This window comes from Lissotriton helveticus, chromosome 6, assembly GCF_964261635.1.
Source record: "Lissotriton helveticus chromosome 6, aLisHel1.1, whole genome shotgun sequence".
Classification (NCBI taxonomy): domain Eukaryota; kingdom Metazoa; phylum Chordata; class Amphibia; order Caudata; family Salamandridae; genus Lissotriton; species Lissotriton helveticus.
Window position 1 is genome coordinate 1,793,475,497 of NC_136067.1, and position 24,510 is coordinate 1,793,500,006.

The window sequence follows — 24,510 nt, forward strand, 5'->3', positions numbered from 1 at the left end:
CCATGCCTCAGTAGTGGTATCCACAAAACACCTCAGGTATTGTTTGAGGGGCTGGTTTAACCTTTCGGTTTGCCCGTCCGTTTGAGGATGAAAGCTGGTGGACAGGGAAGAGGCAATGCCTAACCTGTCACACCAGACCTTCCAAAATTTAGCGGTAAATTGGGCTCCTCTGTCCGAAACTATGACCTTGGGAAGTCCATGCAACCTGATTATATGAAGGAGCAGCAAATGGGCAAGCTGGCTAGCTGTGGGAACCCCTTTACAGGCAATGAAGTGACCCATTTTAGTTAAGTAATCCACTACTACGACAATAGCTGTCATCCCGTGATCTTTAGGGAGACCCACCACGAAATCCACAGAAAAGCTCTCCCAAGGACTCACAGGAGTGGGCATGGTTTGCAAAAGCCCTTGCGCAGGGCGATGATCGCTCTTAGCCTGCGAACATATGTCACACCGTTGAACCCAAGCAAACACATCAGGACGGATGGTGGGCCACCAATAGGTGCGTAGTATTTTCTCCAAAGTTTTCTTCCCTCCAGTGTGTCCCGCACACAGCAGATCGTGACACCATTTGAAAGCTTGTTGTCTCAAGGCTAGCGTGGGAAGAAGCAACTGAGACCCTTTTCTTGGCAATCCCTGACGGATTCTCCATTCTGGATGTAGACGGAGCCATGTTTTCCAGGCAAAGGTTTGTATACCTCTCTTGACTTTGTGGAGAAACTCCTCGGTGTGTATCACTCCTACCACCTTCTGTGGTTCAATGATGCTAGTCTCTGGTGATGATGTCACTGCTGGGTTGTTTTCCTGACGTGTGAGAGCATCTGCCTTCCGGTTGTCACATCCCGGACGAAAAGTAACCACAAAATGAAATTCAGAAAAAAAAAGCATCCATCGAAGTTGCCTGGGGGTGAGATGGCGTGCCGCTCGCATTAACTGCAGGTTACGGTGGTCAGTGTACACCGTGATTTGCTGAGAGGCGCCCATCAACCAATGCCTCCATTCAGTGAAGGTGTCCTTAATTGCTAATAGTTCTTTCTCAGCAATGGTATAGTTACGTTCGGCGGTATTCAATTTGCGAGACATGAACGCGATGGGATGGAGATGACCTGTACTCTCATTCCTTTGCGAGAGAACGGCTCCGACTGCTAGTTCTGAAGCATCAGCTTCCACCACAAAGGGGAGTTTCGGATCAGCATGGATTAATACCGGTGCAGAAGTAAACGCTTTTTTCCCACAGTAAAGACAGAGCCCAAATTTGCGGCGATGTTCTCTTTCACTCGAGGTTAGGGACGCTCGTACCACTCCAATTTCCATAGGTTCTGCTTTTCCCTCATGCTTTTCCCCACTTGTTGGTTTGTCACCCAAGAGTAGTGGTCTGTCTTTTCTTCCTTGCTCTCCTTTTCTTTCTCGTAACCTGTGGTCCAGACGCAAGGCCAAATCAATAAACGCCGCACATGTTGTAGGCTGGGGTTCAACCTGGGCTATGACATCCTTTAAATTTTCTGTGAGTCCTTGGTAGAACAAAACCATCTGCTTAGCATCAGGCCAATCAGTTTCCGCAATCAACCTCCTAAAGTGGTTCAGATATGTGACTAAATCGGAATTGCCTTGTTTGAGGACAAGCAATTCCTTATCAGCGGAAAAGGTTTCTGCTCTCCTGTCAAAAGTCTTTTCAAATTCGGTACGAAACAAATCCCAATCATAAAGGATTGCATCGTTATTCTTGACGATAGGGACCGCCCACTGAGCTGCCTCTCCACCCAAGTAGGAAATTAGAAAAGAAACCCTGGATTGGTTAGTAAGAAAATATTTGGGTTTACAGGTAAAATGTAACATCACCTGAGTCATGAATACCTGCACCTTTTTTCTATCTCCCAGAAATCTTTCAGGGGGGGCTAATGGGACAGGGGAAGGCATTTCTACCACTACTGAGGCTGGTTGAGGGGCGGGGTTCCCTACATCAAAAGGGTTCCGCTGTAAGGCATCCATCCGTGCCTGCAACGCGGCTGTTTCCTGGCGGGAGGTGGCTAATTCCGCCTGCACTAAGACTAGTGCGGCCAGTACGTCGTCTAAGGTGGCCATCCCTTGGATTAATCCAACCAGGAGGAACAGAACTCTTGGGCCGATTATTCTGTCAAGACTTTCGTGGTTGCTCCTCAGGATTGGATTGATGCTATAAAGGGGGCCCACCTCTAGATCATCCCAAGTCTGGCTGTCAATGTCACAGACTATTAAGGAGATCAAGCGGGGGAAAAGATAGGTCCGGAGGGGGACAGCTGGGCAACTGGAACCGAAAACCTGCAGATATAGAAAGCAAGGGATGAGTGGAATGTTAACCCTCAGCTGGTAACTAACTTATACAAGACGTTACTCTTTTCCTCACCTGCAATATCCTACAGGTATGCAGAAACAAAGGGTGATATGAAGGGCTTCTTCTAAATCCCCTGGTTTTCCTACTTAAAGACACAACAAAAGAAAACATAAGTAAACCACTGTTTTTTCCCCTTTCGGTAACATTAGCCAGATGAACAGAGGAGATGTAGGTACACCTACCCAGAATGGGGATGAAGTAAACCAGAATGCCCCAGGATACAAAATAGATAAATATCACTCCTTTCCGGTATCTCCTTACAGATCGTAAGGTTTCCCCCTCCGAGGATATGTATGATCAGCAAGTTCAAGGGTCAGTGCAGGAAGCGAAAAAGTCAACCCCTAAACGATTCATGCAACCCCTAATAGAGTTCACCAAGTAAGTTCCTGGTACCAACTTAGCAACAGAAAATATGCCCAGCGCAAAGCAACAATTCAGCGTCTATGCAGATACTTCTCTGCAGGCGCCAACAGAAATGAAAAAACTCCTAGATGAACATGCGGCACCTAAGCCTAGGTGTCCGGCAGGTATAGAAGAATCACACTCCCCGTAGTTAGTTTTGGAGTGGGTAAACGAACACAGTGCTCCCAGGAATGCACGCAAACACAAGCACCCCCCCGATCAGTGGAAAACCTGTAACAGCGTTCTCCGCTCTTGAAACGGGCGCTTCCTAAGCCCCTCCACAGTAATCCACAAAACAGGTGCTGAGAACACCTGAACTCTGCTCTCGTTGCGGGCGCTTCCTAAGCCCCTCCCAAGTAATCCACGGATCCAGAGCAACGATAACGTGAGCTTACCTCAGCTCACCACGACAAACGCCAACTAGAACACAGGAAACACAAGCAAACAAACTTGCTCGCCAGGAGGAATAATCGGCAGCGTTTCTCTCTGAAAACGCCCTGATATTCCTTCCGGTCGCACAGCGTCATTCCAGCGCGCCGCGCTAAGGATCATGGGGGTTGTAGTTTTTGAGCCCCTTACCGACTCGCATTGCAGGCAGTGATTTACCAGCGGCCGGGGAATCCTGACACTCCCCCGACCTGCAGAGATTAGTAGTTAAAGGTCTGGGGGGGGAAAATTTAGAAATATTTAACATCTACCTTAGGGGGGCAAGAGTCGGCGTGTCCATGCTGTCACAACTAGGCCTAGAAGATGAACTCGGAACCTGTAACGTCAATTCCCACGTCCTTCTTGCTGGGGATTTTAATTGCTCCTTCGAGCCTCTTGCTAGTGAGGACATTTTAGACACCTGGGAGGCAGATTCTAGGAGAGGTATCCCTGTACTAACACTTGATCCTATCAAAAAATGGTCACAGGGGGCCATAAATCTTAACGCCCTTTGTATGGAATTTGGCCTAAGGGCAGTAAATGGCAGATCCAAATCCGATCCCAATGGGGCCCACACTTTCAATAGGGCTGGCCACACCTCTCGCATCGATTACATTCTCCTGAACTTTAAGCTTTGGGCCCATCTGCTCGACATGGAAGTTGTAACAACGGCTGATAGTGACCACAACTTTTTAGCACTATCATTGTCTTCCCCTTGGAGGGGCCCGAAGATAAACTCCCCCCCCACGCATGGAAGCTAACCCATGAAGTCTGTCCTTCGAACTGTGGAAGGAGGCTCAAATGGAGCAAAGTCGCCACTGATGAAGGGAAATTGGCAATTGTAAACTCAATAATGTCCAAAGCCAAAGTAGGGATTGATGCTAGTTGCCCTGGTAACATGGACGCTCTGCAACTTTTCACTGAAACAACTAAAGCTTTAGGAGATTTGTTTACTATTGCTCCAGCAGAAGGGAGAAGGAAGAGAAAAAGCACTAACAAAATTGGAGACTCCTGGTTCACCCCTGCCTGTCGCTCTGCAAAATGTGATCTCATCAGAGCAGTGAAATCTAAGGAGGCTAATATCATCAAATTAGCAAGGAAAAGATACCGGAAGACACTATCTACGGCCAGGGTGGAGCACGAAACTCTATTTTGGTCCAACCTTACAGAGGCAAGCTCCAAGAAAGACTCAAAGGGCTTCTGGGATCTGGTGAGCGTGAGATCTAAACCCGTTGCCGCTCTTATGACATGTAATATTACTGGGGAGGCGTGGTATGCTCACTTCTCCCAGCTCTACTCTTCATCTGGGGGTTCCCCAGCCAACCACATGATCCAACTGCCCGGCCTTTGCTCCCATCACAGCACAGCTCACACTAAAGCTGACCTTTTTACTATCAAGGAAGTTGAGGGGGCAATCAAATGCTTGGTTCCAAATAAAGCTGCAGGGCTGGATGGAATCCCAGGCGATCTTATAAGGGACAACATGTACGAATGGAGCAGCCTAATTGTCGCACTTCTGAATGCTGTATTGAGGGGTGGAGGTCTCCCGGCCTCATGGAAGGGAGCGGAGGTCGTCCCAATTTTTAAAAAAGGGACTCGGGACGACCCCGCAAATTATCGCCCAATCAGCTTGCTCGATTCTACGCAGAAGATTGCTGGCAAAGTAGTCCTGGGAAGGATCCAGCAGTGGATGGAGGATGAAAAAATCCTTTCGGATTTCCAGGCGGGATTTAGAACTGGCACTGGCACAATTGAGCAAACATTTCGGCTCCTCATGATAATTTGGAAAGTAGTTGTCCTGGGCAAATGTAGCCTGTACCTCGCGTTTATAGATCTACGCACAGCATTTGACTTAGTTCCACGAGACCAACTGTGGCGGGTCTTGGGCAGGATGGGTATTCCCCAGTACTTACTGCATATGCTCGTCCAACTACACGAGGACAATTTTGCTCAGATCAGGTGGGGGGATCAGGGCCAAAAAACCTCTCGCATCTCTGTGAATAGGGGAGTCTGCCAGGGTTGTGTTCTCGCCCCCACTCTATTCTCCCTATATGTTAATGGAGTGGTGGAGCATCTCCTTAAACATCCGGCTGATGCACCAACCCTGGCTGGTAGGAAAATTCCTACTCTCCTCTTCGCAGATGACACCCTCCTGATCTCAAAAACACCTGCAGGCCTCCAATGCCTACTCACTGGTTTTAAAGACTTTTGCGCAGCAAGGGGTCTTTCTATAAATGTCAGTAAAACCAAGTTCCTGGTAATGAATTCTCGGAAGAAATTCGTTACCCCACCATCTCTGGACTCTGTTCCACTAGAAAGAGTAAAGGAATTTGACTATTTGGGCATTCGTCTTAGTGACTCAATGAGCTGGCAACCCCACCAACAAAAGGCATCGCTGGCCCACAGGAAGGTGGTAGGGGCATTAATGAAAGAACAACGGACCTCTATCCTCAAGCCTGTCGGTCCCGTTTTGGATATCTATAGGGCAAGGGGGGTGAGTGCAGCCCTCTACAGATCAGTACTATGGGGTTTTCAGAACACAGACATTTTTACCAGTGTTGAAAATAAATTCCATAGAGACCTCATGGGACTGCCGCACAGCACTCTCGCCCCCCCAATTCTACTTGATGCAGGTACTCGACCGATAGGTGACCAGGCAAGGCTGCGGCCCCTTCTCCTCTGGGCACGCATTTGGAGGGTACCCAAACTATCTAGTTATGCTGACGGGCTAAAAGAGCTGCTCTTGTCACCAGGCTGGTCCAAAATCCGCTGGCTCAAAGAAACCAAGCGTCTTCTCATTGCACTAGGTCTCAAGGATGCATGGGATAGCAGATCAGCCCCGCCCAAGCAGACACTGAAATCTTTGTATTGGTCATGGGTGACGAATGCCTTGAATTGTAATCCCCGCCTTTGCAGAACCACTGTTGAATTTCTTTTGCTGAAGGACTTTCCTTGTTATGAACCTTACCTGGACCAGCTTAGCAAACCATGGGACAGGGCACTCTACATCAAATTTAGGTTGGGTCTGTTGCCAGTGGGCAAACTGGTTGCCAGCTGGAGGTCATCATTACACCTATCCACATTTTGCCCGTTTTGCACCAGTAGGCCAGAGTCTGTGTCCCATCTTCTCTTTGAGTGTCCAGCCTATACTGCCCCGCGCCGCTCCTGGCTAAAGCCTTTGTGTAGGAGTCTTGGAACTAGATCTCACCTTGAGGCTCTTCACATTTTAAGATCTGACCCCCGCCCTTTGTTTGCTTTCTGTTTAGCCAAATTCTTAGCATGGGCCTGGCGGATCAGGTCTTTTAAGCTAAAATCAGTACACAAGCAGTAAGTTGCACATTCCGTTTTACTGCCCCCAGCAGTTTTATGCAAATGATGTAAAATATGAATTAGAATCGTTTTTATATGTACTCATCTTTTTAAAAAAATTTGTCTGTAATGCTTTTTAAGATATGTGCAAAGTATCGAAATAAAGCTTGTTTTCATTCATTCATTCATTCATTCATTCATTCATATTACCACAATTGAAGCCTTCGGAGCTTGGTTTGCCCCGTGAGTCATCTTCCTGTGTGAGAAACCTGGGCGTCAACTTTGATTCTACTTTGTCGTTTGAACCTCAGGTCGAAGCAGTCTCTACTAGCTGCTTTGCAACCTTGAAATCGCTCAGGAGAATGCTGCTCTTCGTCCCAGTTGCAGCCCTTAAGACCATTGTCCATGCCTCTGAATTAACTATGCGAATAGTCTATATTTGGGCTTACCGGCCTACCTCCTCCAACGTTTGCAAATTATTCAAAATCTGGTACTCTGTGTCAGCTGGTCTTGGCACCTGCATTGGTTGCTGATTACTAGCTGCATTAAATTAGAGCAGACCCCTGAGGTCCAACTCTTTAAAACTCACATATACCCCCTTTCCTGCAGGGTTAGACAAGGAGGAAGATCCTTTTTGTTCCTTACGCAAAGTTGTTGAACAGTGTTAAGGAAAAGTGTGCAGACTTATCTTTTTAATACTTACGGCTCTGTGGCCTAAAGATAAATGCTGTACTGTCTGTGGTCCTATTGCCAGCGCCAGGACGCTTCCGCTGAAGCAGCCGTGCGCTCTATGCCTATTATATTGTATTGTAACTAAACTGGTTTTGGAATTTTACTTTATTTCTTAACTATAATGAAGTTTTGGTGTTACCAGGTCTTCAATGAACCAGAACGCAAGCAACCCAAGATCTGATTGGCTCTTTTCATATGCTCACTATGACACTGGAACCTAGCTACATCTGATTGACGTGCCCCAATCAGGGCTAAATTAGTCTTTGGTTGCATGTGTTATGGTACAGGGAGGCAGGGCAGGACTGGCCGGCCCGGGCATCAAGCATTTCCCCGGGAGGCTGGAAGGGTGTGGGTCGGTTTTGTTATTAGGGCCCGGTTTTGTAGTAGTGTTGCAATATCAGCCCACAGTAACAAAAGCAGCAGGCAAGCATTTCCAGCCTCCGGGGCTAGGCAGTTCTTCAGGGGCTGGTTTGAGAATATTGCCAGGGCTGCTTTGGGTTCCCAGTCCGGCCCGGCAGGGAGGACCTAGCTTGGCAGTAAGGGCTGGAGTGTTCCTATTGGAGCAGGATCAAGACTGATTTGCACATGGGTGGGTTCTAATTGAGGTGGCATGAAGAGCAAAGAACAGTAGTTTGTAATGCTACCTTGAGTGACTGCCAGTGGCTAGACTTACTACAAGCATTCCTACCATCCCTTATTGTGTGTTTGATAATCATGAGAGTCCTCAGAGAAACCTTGTATATTAGGAAGTAGATAGTTCTAACTATACAGGAGCTCTCACTAGCCCATAGCTCAAACATCTGGCTTCATAAAAGTAATGTTTCAGAGAAGGCATAACCTTGTTAACAAAAAAGTCGTCTGAATGTGCATTTTATATCACACCAGCTGCGTTATACTCCTGAGAAAATAGCCAGATTTGCAACAGATGTTTCAGACCTATGTTTCCTTTGTGCTGAATGGACCCCATTGCAACATATCTTGGCAGTATGCACTTTTCGGGCTTCCAGACATTAATCTAGTGAAAGGTGCAGCAGTAACAAGTGCCAAGCTGCTAACAGCTGGAAAACGCAAAGAATCTGGCGGGTCCAGTTGTTGTGAATGCCATTAAAAGATCTTAGAAACCTTTTATAGGGACAGTGCAATCTTCACACAACACAGGCATTGTAAAGGAGAGGAGAGTTTTGAGGGGGCAATAGAACAACATATGGAGCATCTGGGATTCTACAAGGACAATCAGAATTACTGCAGGCTTGAGTGGAGAATGTGGGTAGGGTTGTTAGTAGTGAGAGTGGTGGAGAAGGAAAAGAGAGGTTGTAGTAGGGCAAGAGCAACGGCAGACAGATGTAAAATTACATTTCCATCTAGAAAAGATTTAGAGGTTGAATTTCCTGCATAAGCAGTGGAGAATGTTGTGTTTGTCTGTTTTTAAAGCTCTTTCTACATATGTTATTACATGTCTTAAACCAAAAAGATGATTTTAAGAGCCACCACAGAAGCCAGGATGGGAAAGCAGAAGGTGTCTGGGATTCTGATGGAGTTTTACCCCAGATATTGAGCTAGTTAGTAGACCGCAGTGTATCCAAGCACTATTGTTTAACCAGGAAGGTGAAAGGACGTAGCACTGCTGTTAAAAAAACTAAAAAACAAACCTATTAAAAACCGTGATGAGGGTGCAGCCTTGACAGTCACAGGTCTGTTGTTATGTTATTTGGAAACTACACTCTGAGGGATGATCAGGTGAAATATCAAAGATACTGCGAGTTGGGAGAATGGGCTGCTGGCTCACTCAAAACGAGAAAAAACTTGCAACCATCACAATATAAACCAAACTAATTGATATTAGACTACATGAGAAAGTAAATCTTGATATTGCGAGACTGAGGTGCAACTATAGTGATAAGGATTATATTATTAGTATGGTCCTATGTACATTCAGATTTTTTAAATATGAGAAGTCTATAATGGAATGGCTACAGCCATTACTCCCGCGCTCGCTACAAACAAAATTTGGTTGCTGTAATAGGATGTGATAATATTAGCTAACTTTACATTATATCTAAGTAAGTCTTTCGCTTAGTAACATGTTTGCGGGATGTGTGTTCAGCAGAAAGAACCGACACCTACATTTCAAATGATTCAATAGAAACTGATACATCTTTGACACTGAAAAACTGGTGGGGGTAATAATTGTTTTAGTGCAAATGAAGTACTCTGTTCAAATCAAATCAAAGATAGCTTTATTCGAGTTTACATTAAAATCATAAAAGCAGATAGAAAGATTACATGCAATAAAATGATGACAAATTGATTTAAAAGAAGCTATATACAATGCATGATTCATGAGTATCAAATATCAAAACTCCCCTTACACCAGGGTGCAGAAATAGATCAGCAGTTAATGAAATTGCAATCAAACCATAGTCAATCTGCATCTAATAACATATTTAAGGTACCTGGACACAGCATTGATAGTCGTTTCATCGGCTAAGGTCATTAATTTAAATAACGCAGGTCTGCTTTGTCTAAAGTTCCAAGTTTTAAGGAGGTAGTAAATATCTTTTCCGCCCCCACTCATAAAATTTGCAAAATAAAACAAAATGAATGGTTGATTGAGTGGAATGATCGTCACACGAACAAGTTGGTAGTTGTGATGACCAATCATTTTGGACAGGAAAAGTTATCAACCTAAAGAAACTTCCAATTCTCAAACGTGCTAAAAGCATTCTGCTATAGCTAGTCTGATCAGGTGATAAATAAAGTGGTAGCCCAGTGTTTTGCAGCAGAAAATGATGATGAATGACAGAGGTCTTCTTGCTCTCGAGGTACCAACGTTGATCTTCCAGATGGGCCAGGCAAAGTTCTTTCAGTGCCCGTCTGGAGATCGAAGACAGTGTCTCCGGGGAATCATAAAATTCAGGATGCCCGATACTTATAGAAAATTCCCGTACATAAGACAACCATTGGATCCTATTGGAACCTTCGAGTTTAGTGCAGTCAGCAACAATCGCCCTGTTAGGGACAGTTTCTACTGTAGTCCAGATCTTATGCCACAACAACATAGGACTAATTTTGATTAGATCAGAAATAAAAGACAACGGTAATTCTTTGTGGCAGACGTAGGTGGAGGTGGAGCGGGGAACAGCAAGCAGATAGCAGAGAAAACCATTTTCTTTTATTTGGATTTCATGGCAATCTGCAACTCCCCAGATGCCAGCTCCATATATGGCCGCCGAGACACATTTCGCTTTATATATATCGATCAAAATGCGCACTGGCCTGTCCCCAAACTTATTTGCGAATTGCTTTAGAGCACCTAATGCCCGTGAAAAGGCTAAATTTCTTGTCATAATTGCTGATCTCCAGGTGCCCTTCTTATTAAAAACAATTCCTAAATAGGAAAAAGTGTCAGATAAGCCTATCTTAGATTTACCTAAATTAATATTACAAGTAGTATTTGCCCTTTTAGCAGAACACATGGTAAAAGTCTTTCCTATATTAATCCTAAGGCCCCTATCGCCCATGTATGTCGCGAAGCTAGTTAAGGTCTTTTGAAGGCCAATTTGTGTTCGGGCCATAATGACCGCGTCGTCGGCATACAGGAAGATAGGGACACTTTCACCTTCAATTTGTGGGTAGTCCGCCTTTAATTTTGATAAATGGTCTGCCACCCCATTTATGTATAAATTAAAGAGAAAAGGGGCCGGGATGCATCCCTGGCGCACCCCTTTCTCAATTGGGAATTTGGATGTACATTCTCCCAGTTTTCCAAAACGGACCTTCTCCTCTACTCCTCTATAAAGCTCTTTTAAGAAATTAAGAATATTAAAGTCGATACCAAGATCTGCCAGGGTAGCCCACAGGATATTGTGGTTCAAACAGTCGAAGGCGAGCTGAGATCTACGAAGGTCATAAATAAATTGCCCCTCTTTGCTGCCGAATATTTGCCTATTACTAAGGCCAGATTTAGGCCTTGTTCGACAGTGCCAAGAAGAGAGATAGGCCTATAGCATTTGGGATCATTTCTATCCCCCTTCTTGAATATGGGGACAGCAATAGCTTCCTGCCAAGTGGTTGGGAAACCTTTGGTATTGCAGCTGTTTAAAACATTGGTCAGGAGTGGTGCCCACAGGGCGACGTTATCCTTGTAGATGTCAATTGGGATGCCGCCTGGTCCCGGGGCTTTACTGTTGGAACTCTCTGCCAATGCTGTTTCTACTTCGTCTAAAGAGAAAACTACACTAAGGGGGAATAAATCCGGTACATCAGGTTCTATGGGGATCATACCTTCCCACACTGATGTTGTTAATCCAATACAAGTCTCTTGTTTATATAAATCGGTAAAATAATTTACCCAGAGGGTTTCTTCGATAACAATCTCTATCTGGTCAGCATTTCTCTCCACGAAAAAAGGAGCGTTAACTGCATTCCAAAATGCAGTAGTGTCTTTTAATACACTCGCTTTAGTTAGAGCTTCCCATGCAGACTGCTTCAATTCCTTCATCCGTTTTTTTAGAGCATCCTTATAGGAAGCTCTGGCTACTCTAATATCCAGCTGGTTTCTCTGGGCTTTTTTTAAGGTCTGAATCAAATGACAGTGGGCTTTGGAACACTCATGATTGAACCATCCCTCTGCTTTGCTCTGGCCCCCCTTTCGTACTGAACCAGTTAGTTTATTACTAATGTGGACTTGAATCTTTTGAAATGCTGCAATGACCTTAGTGGGGTTAGGATTCTCTTCTAAACAAGTCATAAAATCATTTATCTGTTCCACTTCCAAATTCTCTAGAAAGCTATATGAGTTTACTTTGCACCATTTAATTGCATATCCATGGGTTCTGGCCAAGGAAATCCTATGTAAGTAGATGTTTTCCGCTACATTGGTGGCATTACTACCTCTCTGCCCTATTTCATAGCTAGAACCAATTGGATAATGGTCGCTAAGTGCGATGTGCTCTAGAGTAAACGAGAGCACACTGCGATGGTAATTATTAGAGACCAATGTGAAATCTATGATTGTACGGGACTCCCGCCCACAAAAAGTAGGTTCAAATTTAATAGAGGGGACACAGAGTTCGTTTGCAAAGCCCAGGTCCCAGTCAAATAATAAGTTGTTTAAAAGGTTTCCGAGTGCAGAGTGCTCGAAATGGGTGCAAGGGTCACCCCTGAGGTTCACCATGCCACATATCTCCGTCTCGCTATACATACATAGATGGCAATTAAAGTCCCCCGTCAAGATGATAAGATGTTCTTTCTGGTCAGATCCCAGCCCCACTGCAGATAGCATCGTTTAATTTCTCTAGGGCCCTTTGTAGGGCCTCCTTTGGGATATTATTGTAAAAATTAATCAGGAGAATAGGGTGGTTTTCACCTGACCTTAATGTGAGAAGTTGATAATATTGAGCTCCCCCAGTGGATAAGCAATTACTAGTTATACTGCTTTTATTAGATATATAGGTACAAAGCCCCCCGGCACACCTCCCTTTAGTGTTAGGTTGAGCTGCAAGGAAGTGTGTACGAAACCCCATTATATGTAGCTCAGTCTTCTCCCAGCATTCCTGCAGGCAGATCACTTCATACTTGTCAATGAGTTCAACAAAAATTGGATCCCTTAATTTATTTGAAAGGCCCGCTATGTTCCAAGATAATAACTCCAACTTGACCTTTTGACCACATCGTGATGGTCCTGTGTCTCGTATGGTATCATTTGGAACATATGCTGGATTTGATGAGGTGGCCAAGCTCGCCACCTCGTCCCTTGGGATCTCAACAGGAGGTATACTTTGTGATGTGCTATCTTTCCTAGTCGGCTCAGGGGAGACGTTATGTTCTGGGGAAGTACTCTGTTATCTCTGGGCTTCCCTTGGTTTACCCAATTGCATAAGTAAAATAGTAATACTTTTACTCCCTTTAAATACATTGCCCTAATTAGGTATCTCATTTTGTTGATCTGTAAATAAAATGACTGTTATTGGTCAAGGCTGGTAGGAATTATTTAACTTTTAGTCTTTTCATGTGCTTGTTTCTTTGGTAGCGTATTCTTCTTGTCCAAGAGATTGTAAAAATGCAAATGTGATTTCCTCAAGTAGCTACAGTATATCACCCTCAACCTATTTTGACAAAAATAGCTCATATCTTATTTTTGTCTTTGCAGAATGACAGGTAGAGAGTTCTTTTCTCGATTTCCGTCATTGTATCCGTTTCTTCTCAAGCAACTGGAAATTGTGGCCAATACAGTGGACAGGTGAGGAGTGTGTATTGGTTGTGCCTTCTTCCCAAATGATGGAACATCACTGTAACCACACTTTGAACGAGCTGACATTTTAGTCTTGTGATCTTGATTATGTTCTTAAGGCTTTAAGTGTTTTTGTGTTTGTGTTTTCATACCTGTAAACTGAGTTTATTTGTCTCACTAGTTAAGGCACTTAGGGCATGCCTTGTATTACAACTGACACTATACAAGTTAATTTTAAACTTTAGTATAAGAAAAATTTATTTTTATTGGGATTCCATAAAATACCAGAAGTGTGAAAGGGTTATTATTCATACTAATGTCATACAGAGCTCAGTATTATACATTTGAGGCCTCAAGTTTATATACTTGCGGAATTCTCCGGTCACAGTTGGAGTCCCTCAAGGATCAACCCTGTCCCCTACCCTCTTCAACCTTTACCTTGAACCTCTTGCCAAAGTTCTACGCACAGCGAATATCTCCTATATTGACAGCAATTTGAACATGCGGTACCACATCAACGTGATAGCCAAATCAGCCAGATTCCACCTGAGCTACCTTAGGAAACTGAAACCCTTCCTCGAAGCTGCTGACCTAAAAATGGCAGTCCAAGCACTTGTCATTTCCAGACTGGAATACAACTGCTCTACCCTCTTGGGTTTACCTAAGATCTCCATGGCACCCCTAAAAGCCTACCTCAACACTGCCGCCAGACTTCTTACCAGCTCTAGAAAATACAACCACATTTCTCCACGCCTGAAAGCTTTGAACTGGCTTCCTTTTGAGGCTAGAATACAGCTTAAACTGGCCTGCATCACACACAAGGCCTTATACTCAAACTCCCGATCCGCCAGAGACCTCCTGCTACAACCTGCACGGTTCCAGAAAATAAAAACCTTACAATCGGGCTTTCTCTGGGGCCGCTCCAAGAATATGGAACTCTCTCCCGCCCGCCATCAGAAGAATCCCTTCTCTGGCCCCCTTCAAAAAGGAGGCCAAAGCCTTCCATATGGGTACATTCATCTGTTGAATGTTGCCTCCAACCAGCACAGAGACCTTGATCAACTACAGACTAGCGCCTCGCCTCGGATTACCTAGTCACCTCTCCTCAAAACCTGGGGACTTGTCTCCAGTAACTATAAAATGCAAACTGTACATACATGTCCTCTTTCCTTTATATATCCTACCCTGCCCCTCTTTACCTTTTGTATATTGTTGTGATTCCAAGCCTGTTGTACATTTCTATGATTCCTGTAAAGTGCTCTGATACCCTAACGGGTCAAGTTTGCGCTCTATAAAACACAAAAATAAATAAGTAAGAATATAAAAATTGTAATTTTGTTTTGTGTGGCGTGGAAGATACCTACAGAGCACCTATTAGCTATGCTATTGTGTATTCCTTATGCAGGTTTATAATTGCTCAAGATCATGTAGGTGTTACATTAGAGCAATAAGGTACATATCAAGAAAATAATCCCATCCTGCATAAGATGTTCTATTCCCTTACTTTTTAATCCTGCAGAACCCTCTTGGCTTTTATTATCTGTCACAGCCAGGATTTAAATCTTAGAGCTCTTGAGCACTTTAGTACAGAGATATTTGTGCTAAGCTAGAACCAAACCGAGCACTCATATTCTGGTCATCAAGCTGAATTTTTATCTGTTCTGTCATTTGACACATTTTATGACTCTCCTAAGATTTAGCCGGAGAATCCTAACTTATAGTTACTTCCTCCTTCCAGTCATGTGTCTGTTGAACACACTGCCCCTACACATCCATGAGGAGGAAACCCCCAAAATCTAAGCCAGTCTAGGCTGTCTTCCTCTATTTCTAAAGTCTTTTTATGCAGCAACTATAGGGTAATTTAGGGGAGGAGCTACGCAAGCATCCAAGATGGCCGCATAAGCTCCCGGCTCCGTCGACCTCCCTCGCTGGCGGACTTATCCTGAACTTCATCCTGACCTCCCGCCAGACTCCCGTGTGTCTGAATGGTTGCTGAGCCCAGAGGGGCATTCCCGGAGTTTTTATCGCCTTTATTGACGAAGTTACACCGTCTTTCATTTTTGGGCCTCCTCCAGTGTGTAAGCCGGGACCTCGAGTACTGACCCGGCTGGGTTTCAATTGAACAACATCGGCCGCGGGTGCCTGGCAGAGTCCGGTCTCATCGGAGTGGAACATATTCTCTATCCCGGTGGTGGTTTTCGGTCCCTGTGAATACTGGACGAACAGCGACGAGACGTGGTTGCCGCGGTGGGTGGGGGCCGGGTCCCGGGACCCTGTTGCAGCCCTCCGGGGGTGGGCCCCCGCTCTCGGCAGTGGTGTAAAGGTCGCCAAGCTGTGATGTATTCCTATAGGTACTGTATCGATTCCCCTATTCCTGACCCTGGTTTGGTTAATAATTAACTAGCAGCCATCTAACGGTGCAAAAGCCGTTATCTGATTAAGCCACACCACGGCACAGAAGCGCGTTATCTGATTAGGTCATAACGCATGCCATCTAATTAGACAAGCGATATTCCTCCAGCCCCTGATAAGGCATACGGAGTTCTCAAAACAAATCAAACCTACAGCGACCTGGGAAATTCCCATAACCATTGTTTTGATTTCACCGAGAACTTCAGCAAAGAATGTGCGAACGAGCCCGTTCATATGACATCCTTATTGACGTATATATGTCCATCCTTACGTCAATCTCGGCACCTTTCAGGTATAAATATTACCGACATTGCCTTAAGCAAACACATGCGGTGGTGACGAGATCGGAGCAGCGAGACGTGCTGAGGAGCCCAGCAGAGAGCGAAGCCCACAGGCGCTGCCCCGCCTTCCTGACGCGCTGAGAACGAGACGCTGCCTTTCTCCTGCTGAGAAATCCAGCTCCGGCGCTTCCAAGCAGCCCTCGCAGGCAGCTGGAATATCAAGACCTGGGATAAGAGATACCAGCCCTCCATCATTCTAGATCTCAGGTACAGAACTGAATAACCCCTTGCAGAGAATTCTCGAATCAGTCCCTTGGCAAACAAACTTAACTTAAAATGCTACTTATCTACTCCCGCCCACGTATTAGGCTTAGGTCAGGTACACTGGGGTAGGCGTGGTTAGAAGCACCAGTTGAGTATGATTAGTCAAATGTATATATGTATGTATCTATTTTATCCATTTTAAAGTATCATATGGCTCAGAAACCATATCAATGCTTTTACAGTATTATTTTATAATTCTGTCTTTACTGTATGCACTTTACTTAACTACAAGTATTGCAATAATAGCGATTCATTTCTCTTGTATGAGAAAGGAGACTGATCAATAAATAACATCTTTTATTGAACACGCCCGTCTTTTCCTTTTCTCTACAATCTGGTGAAACTAAGAATGCACTGAACTGACTGAGTAAAATAAGTTGTCTTTTGTTTTCACACGACTCTAGAGATACACTCTTGATTAGGGGAGAGCAAAGTTGTCATGTTCTATGGTTGTCAGAAACTAAATCCCTTCTTGTCTATCCAGGGAGGTTAAAATCCTCCTTGCCTATTCGAGAAAGTTTCTAGTGAACTCTGAGCTAGCTGGCAAACACAAAACTTTAAGTCTAATATCGTCGGTAGAAGACTTAGTTAACCTCTGCCCTAGGTCTATACTATTGAAAATATTATTCCAATGCGCAGAGCCTATTGGGATAATAGGAACTACACTACATGGCGCCCAACCGTTTGGATAGGCGATAAAACTAACGCAAGACATTAGAGTAACTCAGTTGTGCTTTTTCACACAGACCCCTTTCTTCCCATAATACTCCAAAGACGTCTGGAGTGGGTGAAAGGTCATATCCGCCAAACCTCGCAGGAGGAGACTCCTATGTATGGTTCTTGGTTAATTCAACGTTGAAGGATACACTGTTCCAAAATATTGTGCATCTAATCTTTGTTTCCATAGAAACCTGATCTGCAAATAAACAAAATAACCTTCTTGACAGTAGAATGTCAGAAACTGTAGAAGAAAGGGAGACAGTGAGACTAGCAGCTGAACTCCTAATAGCAGACAATACTCCGCAGACAATACTCTGCTGGAAAATGACCCAGATGCAATACTCATCCCGGTCAACATAAGGAAATCTATAACCCTAAAACTTATAGAAAATGGACTGACACCAAGAGGTAGTACAGTCATATTCGTAATTGAGGCACACGAATATCGGCAGACAGAGGTATTCTATTCATGGATAAACTTTCCAGCAGCAAACGCTGTAACAAAGGACTTCCACTATTACAAAATAGAGGAACCTCCTAGTGAGTACACTCCTTTCGAGGAAGTGGAAATACCACTCAAATTCCAAGAGCACCTGCTCTTGTTTCATGGCGCCCTAAAACATAATAATCACATCACCAGGCTCGGTCCACTAGGTAGACCAGGAGCAACGTGGCCGGTCCTAGCCGGATATACACCACATCCAGACATTGAAGAAATGCCTGCACCAGAGCTTTTAGCACAGCTAAAACAATTAATAAAAATACATAGACAATTAGTCCAATATGTAATGCGGACTTCAACAGTCCAACCAGCTATTAAAATTCCACAGCTGATCCCTCACCAGGGGAACACAAATAAAATTACACCTCAGAACATACAGTCCTGTCTAGGTAAAGTACCCGCAAAACGGGAACAAATTCCTTTCTGGCTAGCACAAAAAATCACTCAAATAGAGGCGGTGTTTCCAGATACCACCCCTGTTGAGAAACATAGGATTCTGACTATCTGTCTCCCAATGGGAATCACACCACATGTGGAGGACTGTGACACTTGGGGAACAGTCATTGCTTCCATTTACACAAAAACACATGGTGTACCATCCATGTCAGTAATACCAGATGTGCTAAAACAGATTCAAGATGAATACGGTCCAGAACCCGCCTTAACTCTCGGTATGAAACTACTGAAAGATTTCAAGCAGGTCTCTGCAATATTATTAGCCAACATAAAGGGAGAAGCAGCAAATGTGGCGATTCGCCAGAGGTTAAAAGAGACAAATATAGCAGACCAACCATCTGAAATTGCCAGAATCATAGAAAAATCCTATGAAGAACTAGGAAGAGATAGTTTGGGTGGAATACCAGTGAAACCCCAACTAGTTGAAAGTCCTGAAAAGGTATTTATAAAAAATAATTTAAACAATCAAAAAAAGAGCTGGGATGGAAATAAACAATCCAATCCTAAAGAAAAAAGATTCCAGTCCAGAGGAAGGTCTCCTCGGCGGAGAGAAAGATCTCCTGATCAAGGATGCAAGTCTCCCCAAAGGGAGCCCTCTGTGAAAAAATACAACCTTAGAAATAGGGAAAATATAAAAAAACCTTATAGATATCAAGATATTGATACACGTCCCTCTCAATCTTTTCAGACTTCCTCGCAGAAATCGGAAAGAAGAGGACGATCAGAACACAGGGAAGAGCACGTCAAGTCCAAAGACAAAGAACCTGCTCATCTGAATAAAAAATTACAATTTCCAAAAAAGAAGGTAGCCAGTATTATATTATAATAATTAACAATGCCGAGAATACTGAGGACACAGCTGAAAAACGGAGAATGGGCTCAGACAATGCTAGACAGCGCAGCAGAAGTGAGCATAGCTCGCAAAGTCCTTATGAATCATCTGGAGACAGTGGACACGAATGAATACATTCAGGTGGAAACTGCAGATACCAGAGTTAGCAAACTTCATAAAATATATGAAATAACATTGCGTATAGAGGGGGATAAGACTAGAAAAATAAGGGGTCTATTTTGGGATAACCTCTCCAAGGGCTATGACATCCTTCTAGCTGAACGAGACTGGCCTCCAGAGTTTGTCAGGGAGTGCCCACATGGCGAAGAAATAATTATGCCTGCCTTCTCAAACCATATTCCAATTCATAAAAAATATACACTTGCAAGAAAGTGGGCAGTAGCTCAAGCCCTGCCTTATATAAAAATCATGTGGGATGGGATGAGGACTCTCCTCCTCACAAAATCCAGTTAAAATCACAACCTACTGCACAGAGGCTGTACCCGATTAAGCAAGAAGCTAAAAAACAGGTAAAAGAGAGCCTAGATCAACTTGAATACCAGGGGGTGATTGAAACTTGCACCTCACAAATGAACAACCCTTTGTTTCCTGTCTCCAAACCAGACAATTCATATCGTCTAGTTTTGGACTACAGACACCTTAACTCATGTTGCAAAACATTTGCAGTACAAAACTCGCATAGTGCTGCACTAATGAATAACATAGTGCGCAAAAAATACAAAACCACATTAGATATTTCTAATGGATTCTTTTGTCAAAATATAGCACCAGAGAGCAGATATTTGACGGCGTTCTCAATAAATGGCACGCAAAAAAAATTTCTGTTGTTTGCCCCAGGGGTTCAAGAACAGCCCAGGATTATTCTCAGCGAGAGTAACAGAATTACTTCAAACATATGATGACGAGGCATTATCTTATGTCGACGACATCTATCTAACAGAGGATGACTTGGATACTCACTTGAAGAGAGTGAACACCATAATACTTGGGTTCGCAGCAGAGGGTTACAAATTCAACTTTAAAAAGTCAAGAATTGCCCATCTAACAGTCCTGTTTTTAGGATATGAACTATCAAGTGAAGGCAAAAGCCTGGCCGACAATTTCCTAGAGAAATGTGCTGTAATCCAAGCACCTAGAACACTGAAAAACTTACAATCAATTCTAGGCTTCCTAAATTTCGGAAGAACTTACATCATAAATTATGCAGAGAGAATTAAACCTCTCTATGATCTAATAAAACCAGATTTTAAAAGAATCAACTTGACTCAAAAACACACAGAAATTTTGAGATCTTTACAAACAGATATGTTAGTTAAAACAAAATTACAAACACGTGACAACACACGCAACCTTGTGATTCGAGTCATCCCAGGAAGATGCGAATTCACATACCTGACCCCTAATGAGGGAGAGAAGGTACCAATAGCATACAAATCACATTTGTACACAGAAGCTGAAAAAAGGTTCAGCATTAAGGAAAGCATTGTTCATGCGGTTCAAACAGCTGTAGCAAAGGAAAAATGCCAAGCAGACGGTAGACAGGTTACAGTCAGAACAGCAGAATCAGCTTTTGAGGCATTAACAACACCATGTAATTTACCGACAACTGCACTAAATCCAGAATGGGTACAATGGGTAAATTCTGTTGCTACAGACAAAGTAAAATACTATTTTGACCCGGAAATGAAAGAATTAAAATTTCTAAAATATGAGAGAGAATACCCTCTGCCAATCGACATTCTGCCTTTACGACAATACGCCTGTGTAATATATACAGACGGACATGCTCAACCCTCAGTTTGGGGAGAGCTGGCTTACAACGCCACGTGCGAAATTGTAAAAGAAGTGTGGCGCGGAGGCAAATTAAGACCTCTACTTACAAAAACACACTCAGTGGAAAATAATTCAGAACAACAAACTGAAATAATAGCGTTAAAAATGGCGCTAGATAATGCCGATCGCGAATTCCCGACACTTATTGTGTGCGATTCGTATTACTGCGTCAAATCATACAATAACGATTTGCAGAAATGGATTCAAAATGGTTACAGAGATGACACAGGTGCCACAATAAAGCAGAAAGCGCTTTGGGAACAATTAGTTCTTTTAAAGAAAGAACTACCAAAAACTCACGTGATACATTCACTGAGTCATCAGCGTGATGGCGTTCACGTTGCAGGGAATTCGTTGGCTGAGACAGCCACAGCGGTAGCAACTAAACCGGCCACCGTAGCTACAAAAAAGCGTACAGTAAAACACATTGACGGTGAAACTGTGCTGGCGGTGAAAACGTCATCAAAAGGCGACTGTTCAGCACTACCGATCAATTATCCACTCAATTATACATACATAATCGATGCAAACTCAGTCCCTTTTGCTCGAATCCCTGGAGTGGGGGATAGAGTAATTCCAAACACGGACAGGAGAGGCTTGTTAATAGCAGACGCACATATGGGTGAGGGTCTCAGACACCTTAAGCTAAAAGATTCTCTAGAAGAATTACAATCAGTGTACTGGTGGCCAGGCATGAGCCTGCATCATCACATTTTTGTAAAAAACTGCCCAGACTGCAATAGAGATCGCAGTGGCGAGCGAGGAGGACTATTTCCATGGCACTTCGCTCCAGAAAAACAACAACAATAAGAAAGTACCCATCACGAAAAAGCGTTATGTTAACATAAAAGACTAATTTTCACTTATGATGTAGACCCCAGCGCTCGGCTGACGTCTGGACTGTTATACAAGGATTTGCAAGTCTACAATGGCATATACGCTAGAAGCATGCTACGTTTTGAATAATGTATTCCTTTTAGCCCTGAGGCTTATAGGGAAGCATGGCCAAATGAGCATTGCATAGCGGGACTCTTCTCACTTCCTTCCTGAGGGATACGGGATGGTGTAAAGAAAAAACCAAGACATAAAGCAATCTATAACGGAAAAGGTATTAGGTTCGGGAGCTGGGTGGGTCAAACATTTAATAAGTGTCCAACGAAGTCTAAATAACCTGCCAAGGAATTCTCTGAAAGGGTTCAGTCCGTACGAACTATTGTTCGGGACTAGAATGATGATCCAAGATCTTGATAGTCAGACTTCAGTGGTTAAAGACAAAAGCTTTGATATCAAAGATCATTTGGCTATTTTACAGGACTTAAATGAAACAAGAAAAGACCTGAGCAACATAAAGTTGAAACAACAGCCAACAACCACTGAAGAGAAACCACCTGTCCCAGCAAGGCCTGTCTGGATTCCACAAGTCGGGGATCTAGTCAGAGAGAAGATCGCGGTAAAGAAGGAATTTGGGCCTTCTTACAGAAAAGCAGTTCCTGTCTTGTCTGTCAACGGGACAAGATCAGTAGTACTACCGCCCCTTGCTGGTAAAAAGGAGAACCGAGTTGTATCCATCGACCTGGTTAAACCACAATCATGTGGCCGATAACAAACAGTAGGCCAAGTGGACTCCCAAGAAGTAGCAGAACACCAATGTTTGCTACGAATACAGAGACTCAAACTGGAAGACTGATCACATTTGGAAAATCTACAGTGAATCAACAAGGACTATGCAACAAAGCAATGGAACTTGAACCTCTTAAAACCCAAATTAAAACTTTTCATCAAGAAACAACAAACTATGATGATGTAACTGCAGACTTTGCTAATGAAACAAAGCAAAATCCAAAAACAATTGGAACAATTGACAGAACAGCATCCGGCTACTTCATCAACTTCGATGATTCATCTGAAGACCTGAGTGAAGCAAAGAAACAGCCATCAACAAAAACTTTTAAAGACAAAGCTAAGGAACTTTTTCAACAGCTGAAAGAAACCTATCTGATTTCTCCATGGATTGAATTTTGGGTGGCCTTCGGTGCATTTATCCTCATTCTTTGGCTCATCATGTTACTATGCTTGGGACATTTCATTGAAGGAAAATATGCTAAAATGGACACAGCAAGCCAGAAAATCAACTTGGTCCTTAAACCACACACATCTTCACACATCGAGAAAAGAGAACTTTCTTCAGTGAACTTCACAGCCAATCCTATACCAGGCGGTGTAGAATGGGACAAAACTGATTATGAAATCTATGGTCCGGTTGAAATCCTGAAGTATGTACAGGAATTTTATATAGCGCAAATCACCAAGCGGTCTCTAAGCGCTTGCTTAGGGAACCCGTCCTGGTATTCCCCTGTGAGATAACCCCGGCAGGGTATCCGCAAGGTGAAAGCCAGGCATCCCGCCGCGAGGGGCCGTTGTGGAGATTAAGCAAGCTATTGCCCAGAGTCGCAGAGTGTGAACCCGTGAATCGAGTAGGCACTGGAGCGAGAATTGTCGAGTCCATGGATATTTTGGGACTCAAGACCCCGCCGAGCCGGGAATTGAACCCTGGTCTCGGGCTGACCTCTGCTTCCAGGTCTGCCTCCTCTAACCAGTGAGCCACACTTCTCCACACAGTATCCACACCAATTCAAGATCTCATTGAGTGACTTTGTAAAACCGAGCTCCTTTGCTGATGATTGGGACTTTGAAAGTATTAATGATATGATGTCTGATCTTGTGATGTCTGCTAAATTTACAGAACATGATTATTTGCAGGGTTCGTCTAATTATGATCAGATGTTCTGCTACAACCACTATGGTAACCATTATCTACATAAATCTGCTCAACCTAGAAATGTTTTAAATTATAACCAATGGGAACATTGTGCTACTCCTCCAAAAGACAGCTCAAAAACATTTTATGATAAATATTCATACTTTTCAGGGTTTAACACAAGTAATGCAGAAACATTTTATTTCAAATTGTCAAATAAGACAGGTATGAAGACCATGCTTACAAACACAAAATTGATATATTCCGATTCATTCTTTGAACAAATGAATACATTTGGGTTTGATTTCTGGAACAATAATATTGAAGCAAAAACTGTTTGGGGTACAAGAGATTGGCAAGTACAAGGTAGAGAATCATTGTTTAGAGCCTGCATGATCCCAGAACAAATTATATTCTTGAATGACACTATTCAACAAACTACCTGTCTTGGCTTAGCCAAAATCAAAGATTTGAACAAACCGTCTATTCCAAAGCCAACAATGAACAGTAATAGCTCTATAGATGTTGAGATAGACGTAAACCAAATATTAAACCAAAACAGAACACATCCTGAATGGAAAAAATGGTTGATCTGGCCCACAGATACAAATAACTGTCAAGACAGATTCCTGAACAAAAAACAGGGGTTCACATTGACTAGGCCAGACCCTAGATATTCCCAAAGACAACATCCAGGGATAGTAACCACCTACAGCGTGGGCAAGCTCTGCCTTCAATGGCTACGAACGTCCACACTGGCTGAAATTAAGCAACACCTAACTTTACTTACAGAAGGTGCTGACTTGCGTGATTTCATATTGGGACCACGCAAACAGCGTCAAAAACGTTTCATAGCGGCCTCTATATATGCAGCTTATAACGAAGTTTGGAAAGTAACT

At 43.5% G+C, this 24,510-nt stretch overlaps 1 protein-coding gene across 1 annotated transcript in view; it reads left to right on the top strand.

The window, feature by feature from the left end:
• Nucleotides 1–24,510, top strand: part of THADA (THADA armadillo repeat containing) — a 1,377,633-nt gene that overhangs the window by 625,506 nt on the left and 727,617 nt on the right. Inside the window, exon 28 of the mRNA XM_078649688.1 lies at nt 13,392–13,481. Within this exon, the coding sequence (XP_078505814.1) occupies nt 13,392–13,481 (90 nt within the window). The remainder of the gene's footprint in view (nt 1–13,391; nt 13,482–24,510) is intronic.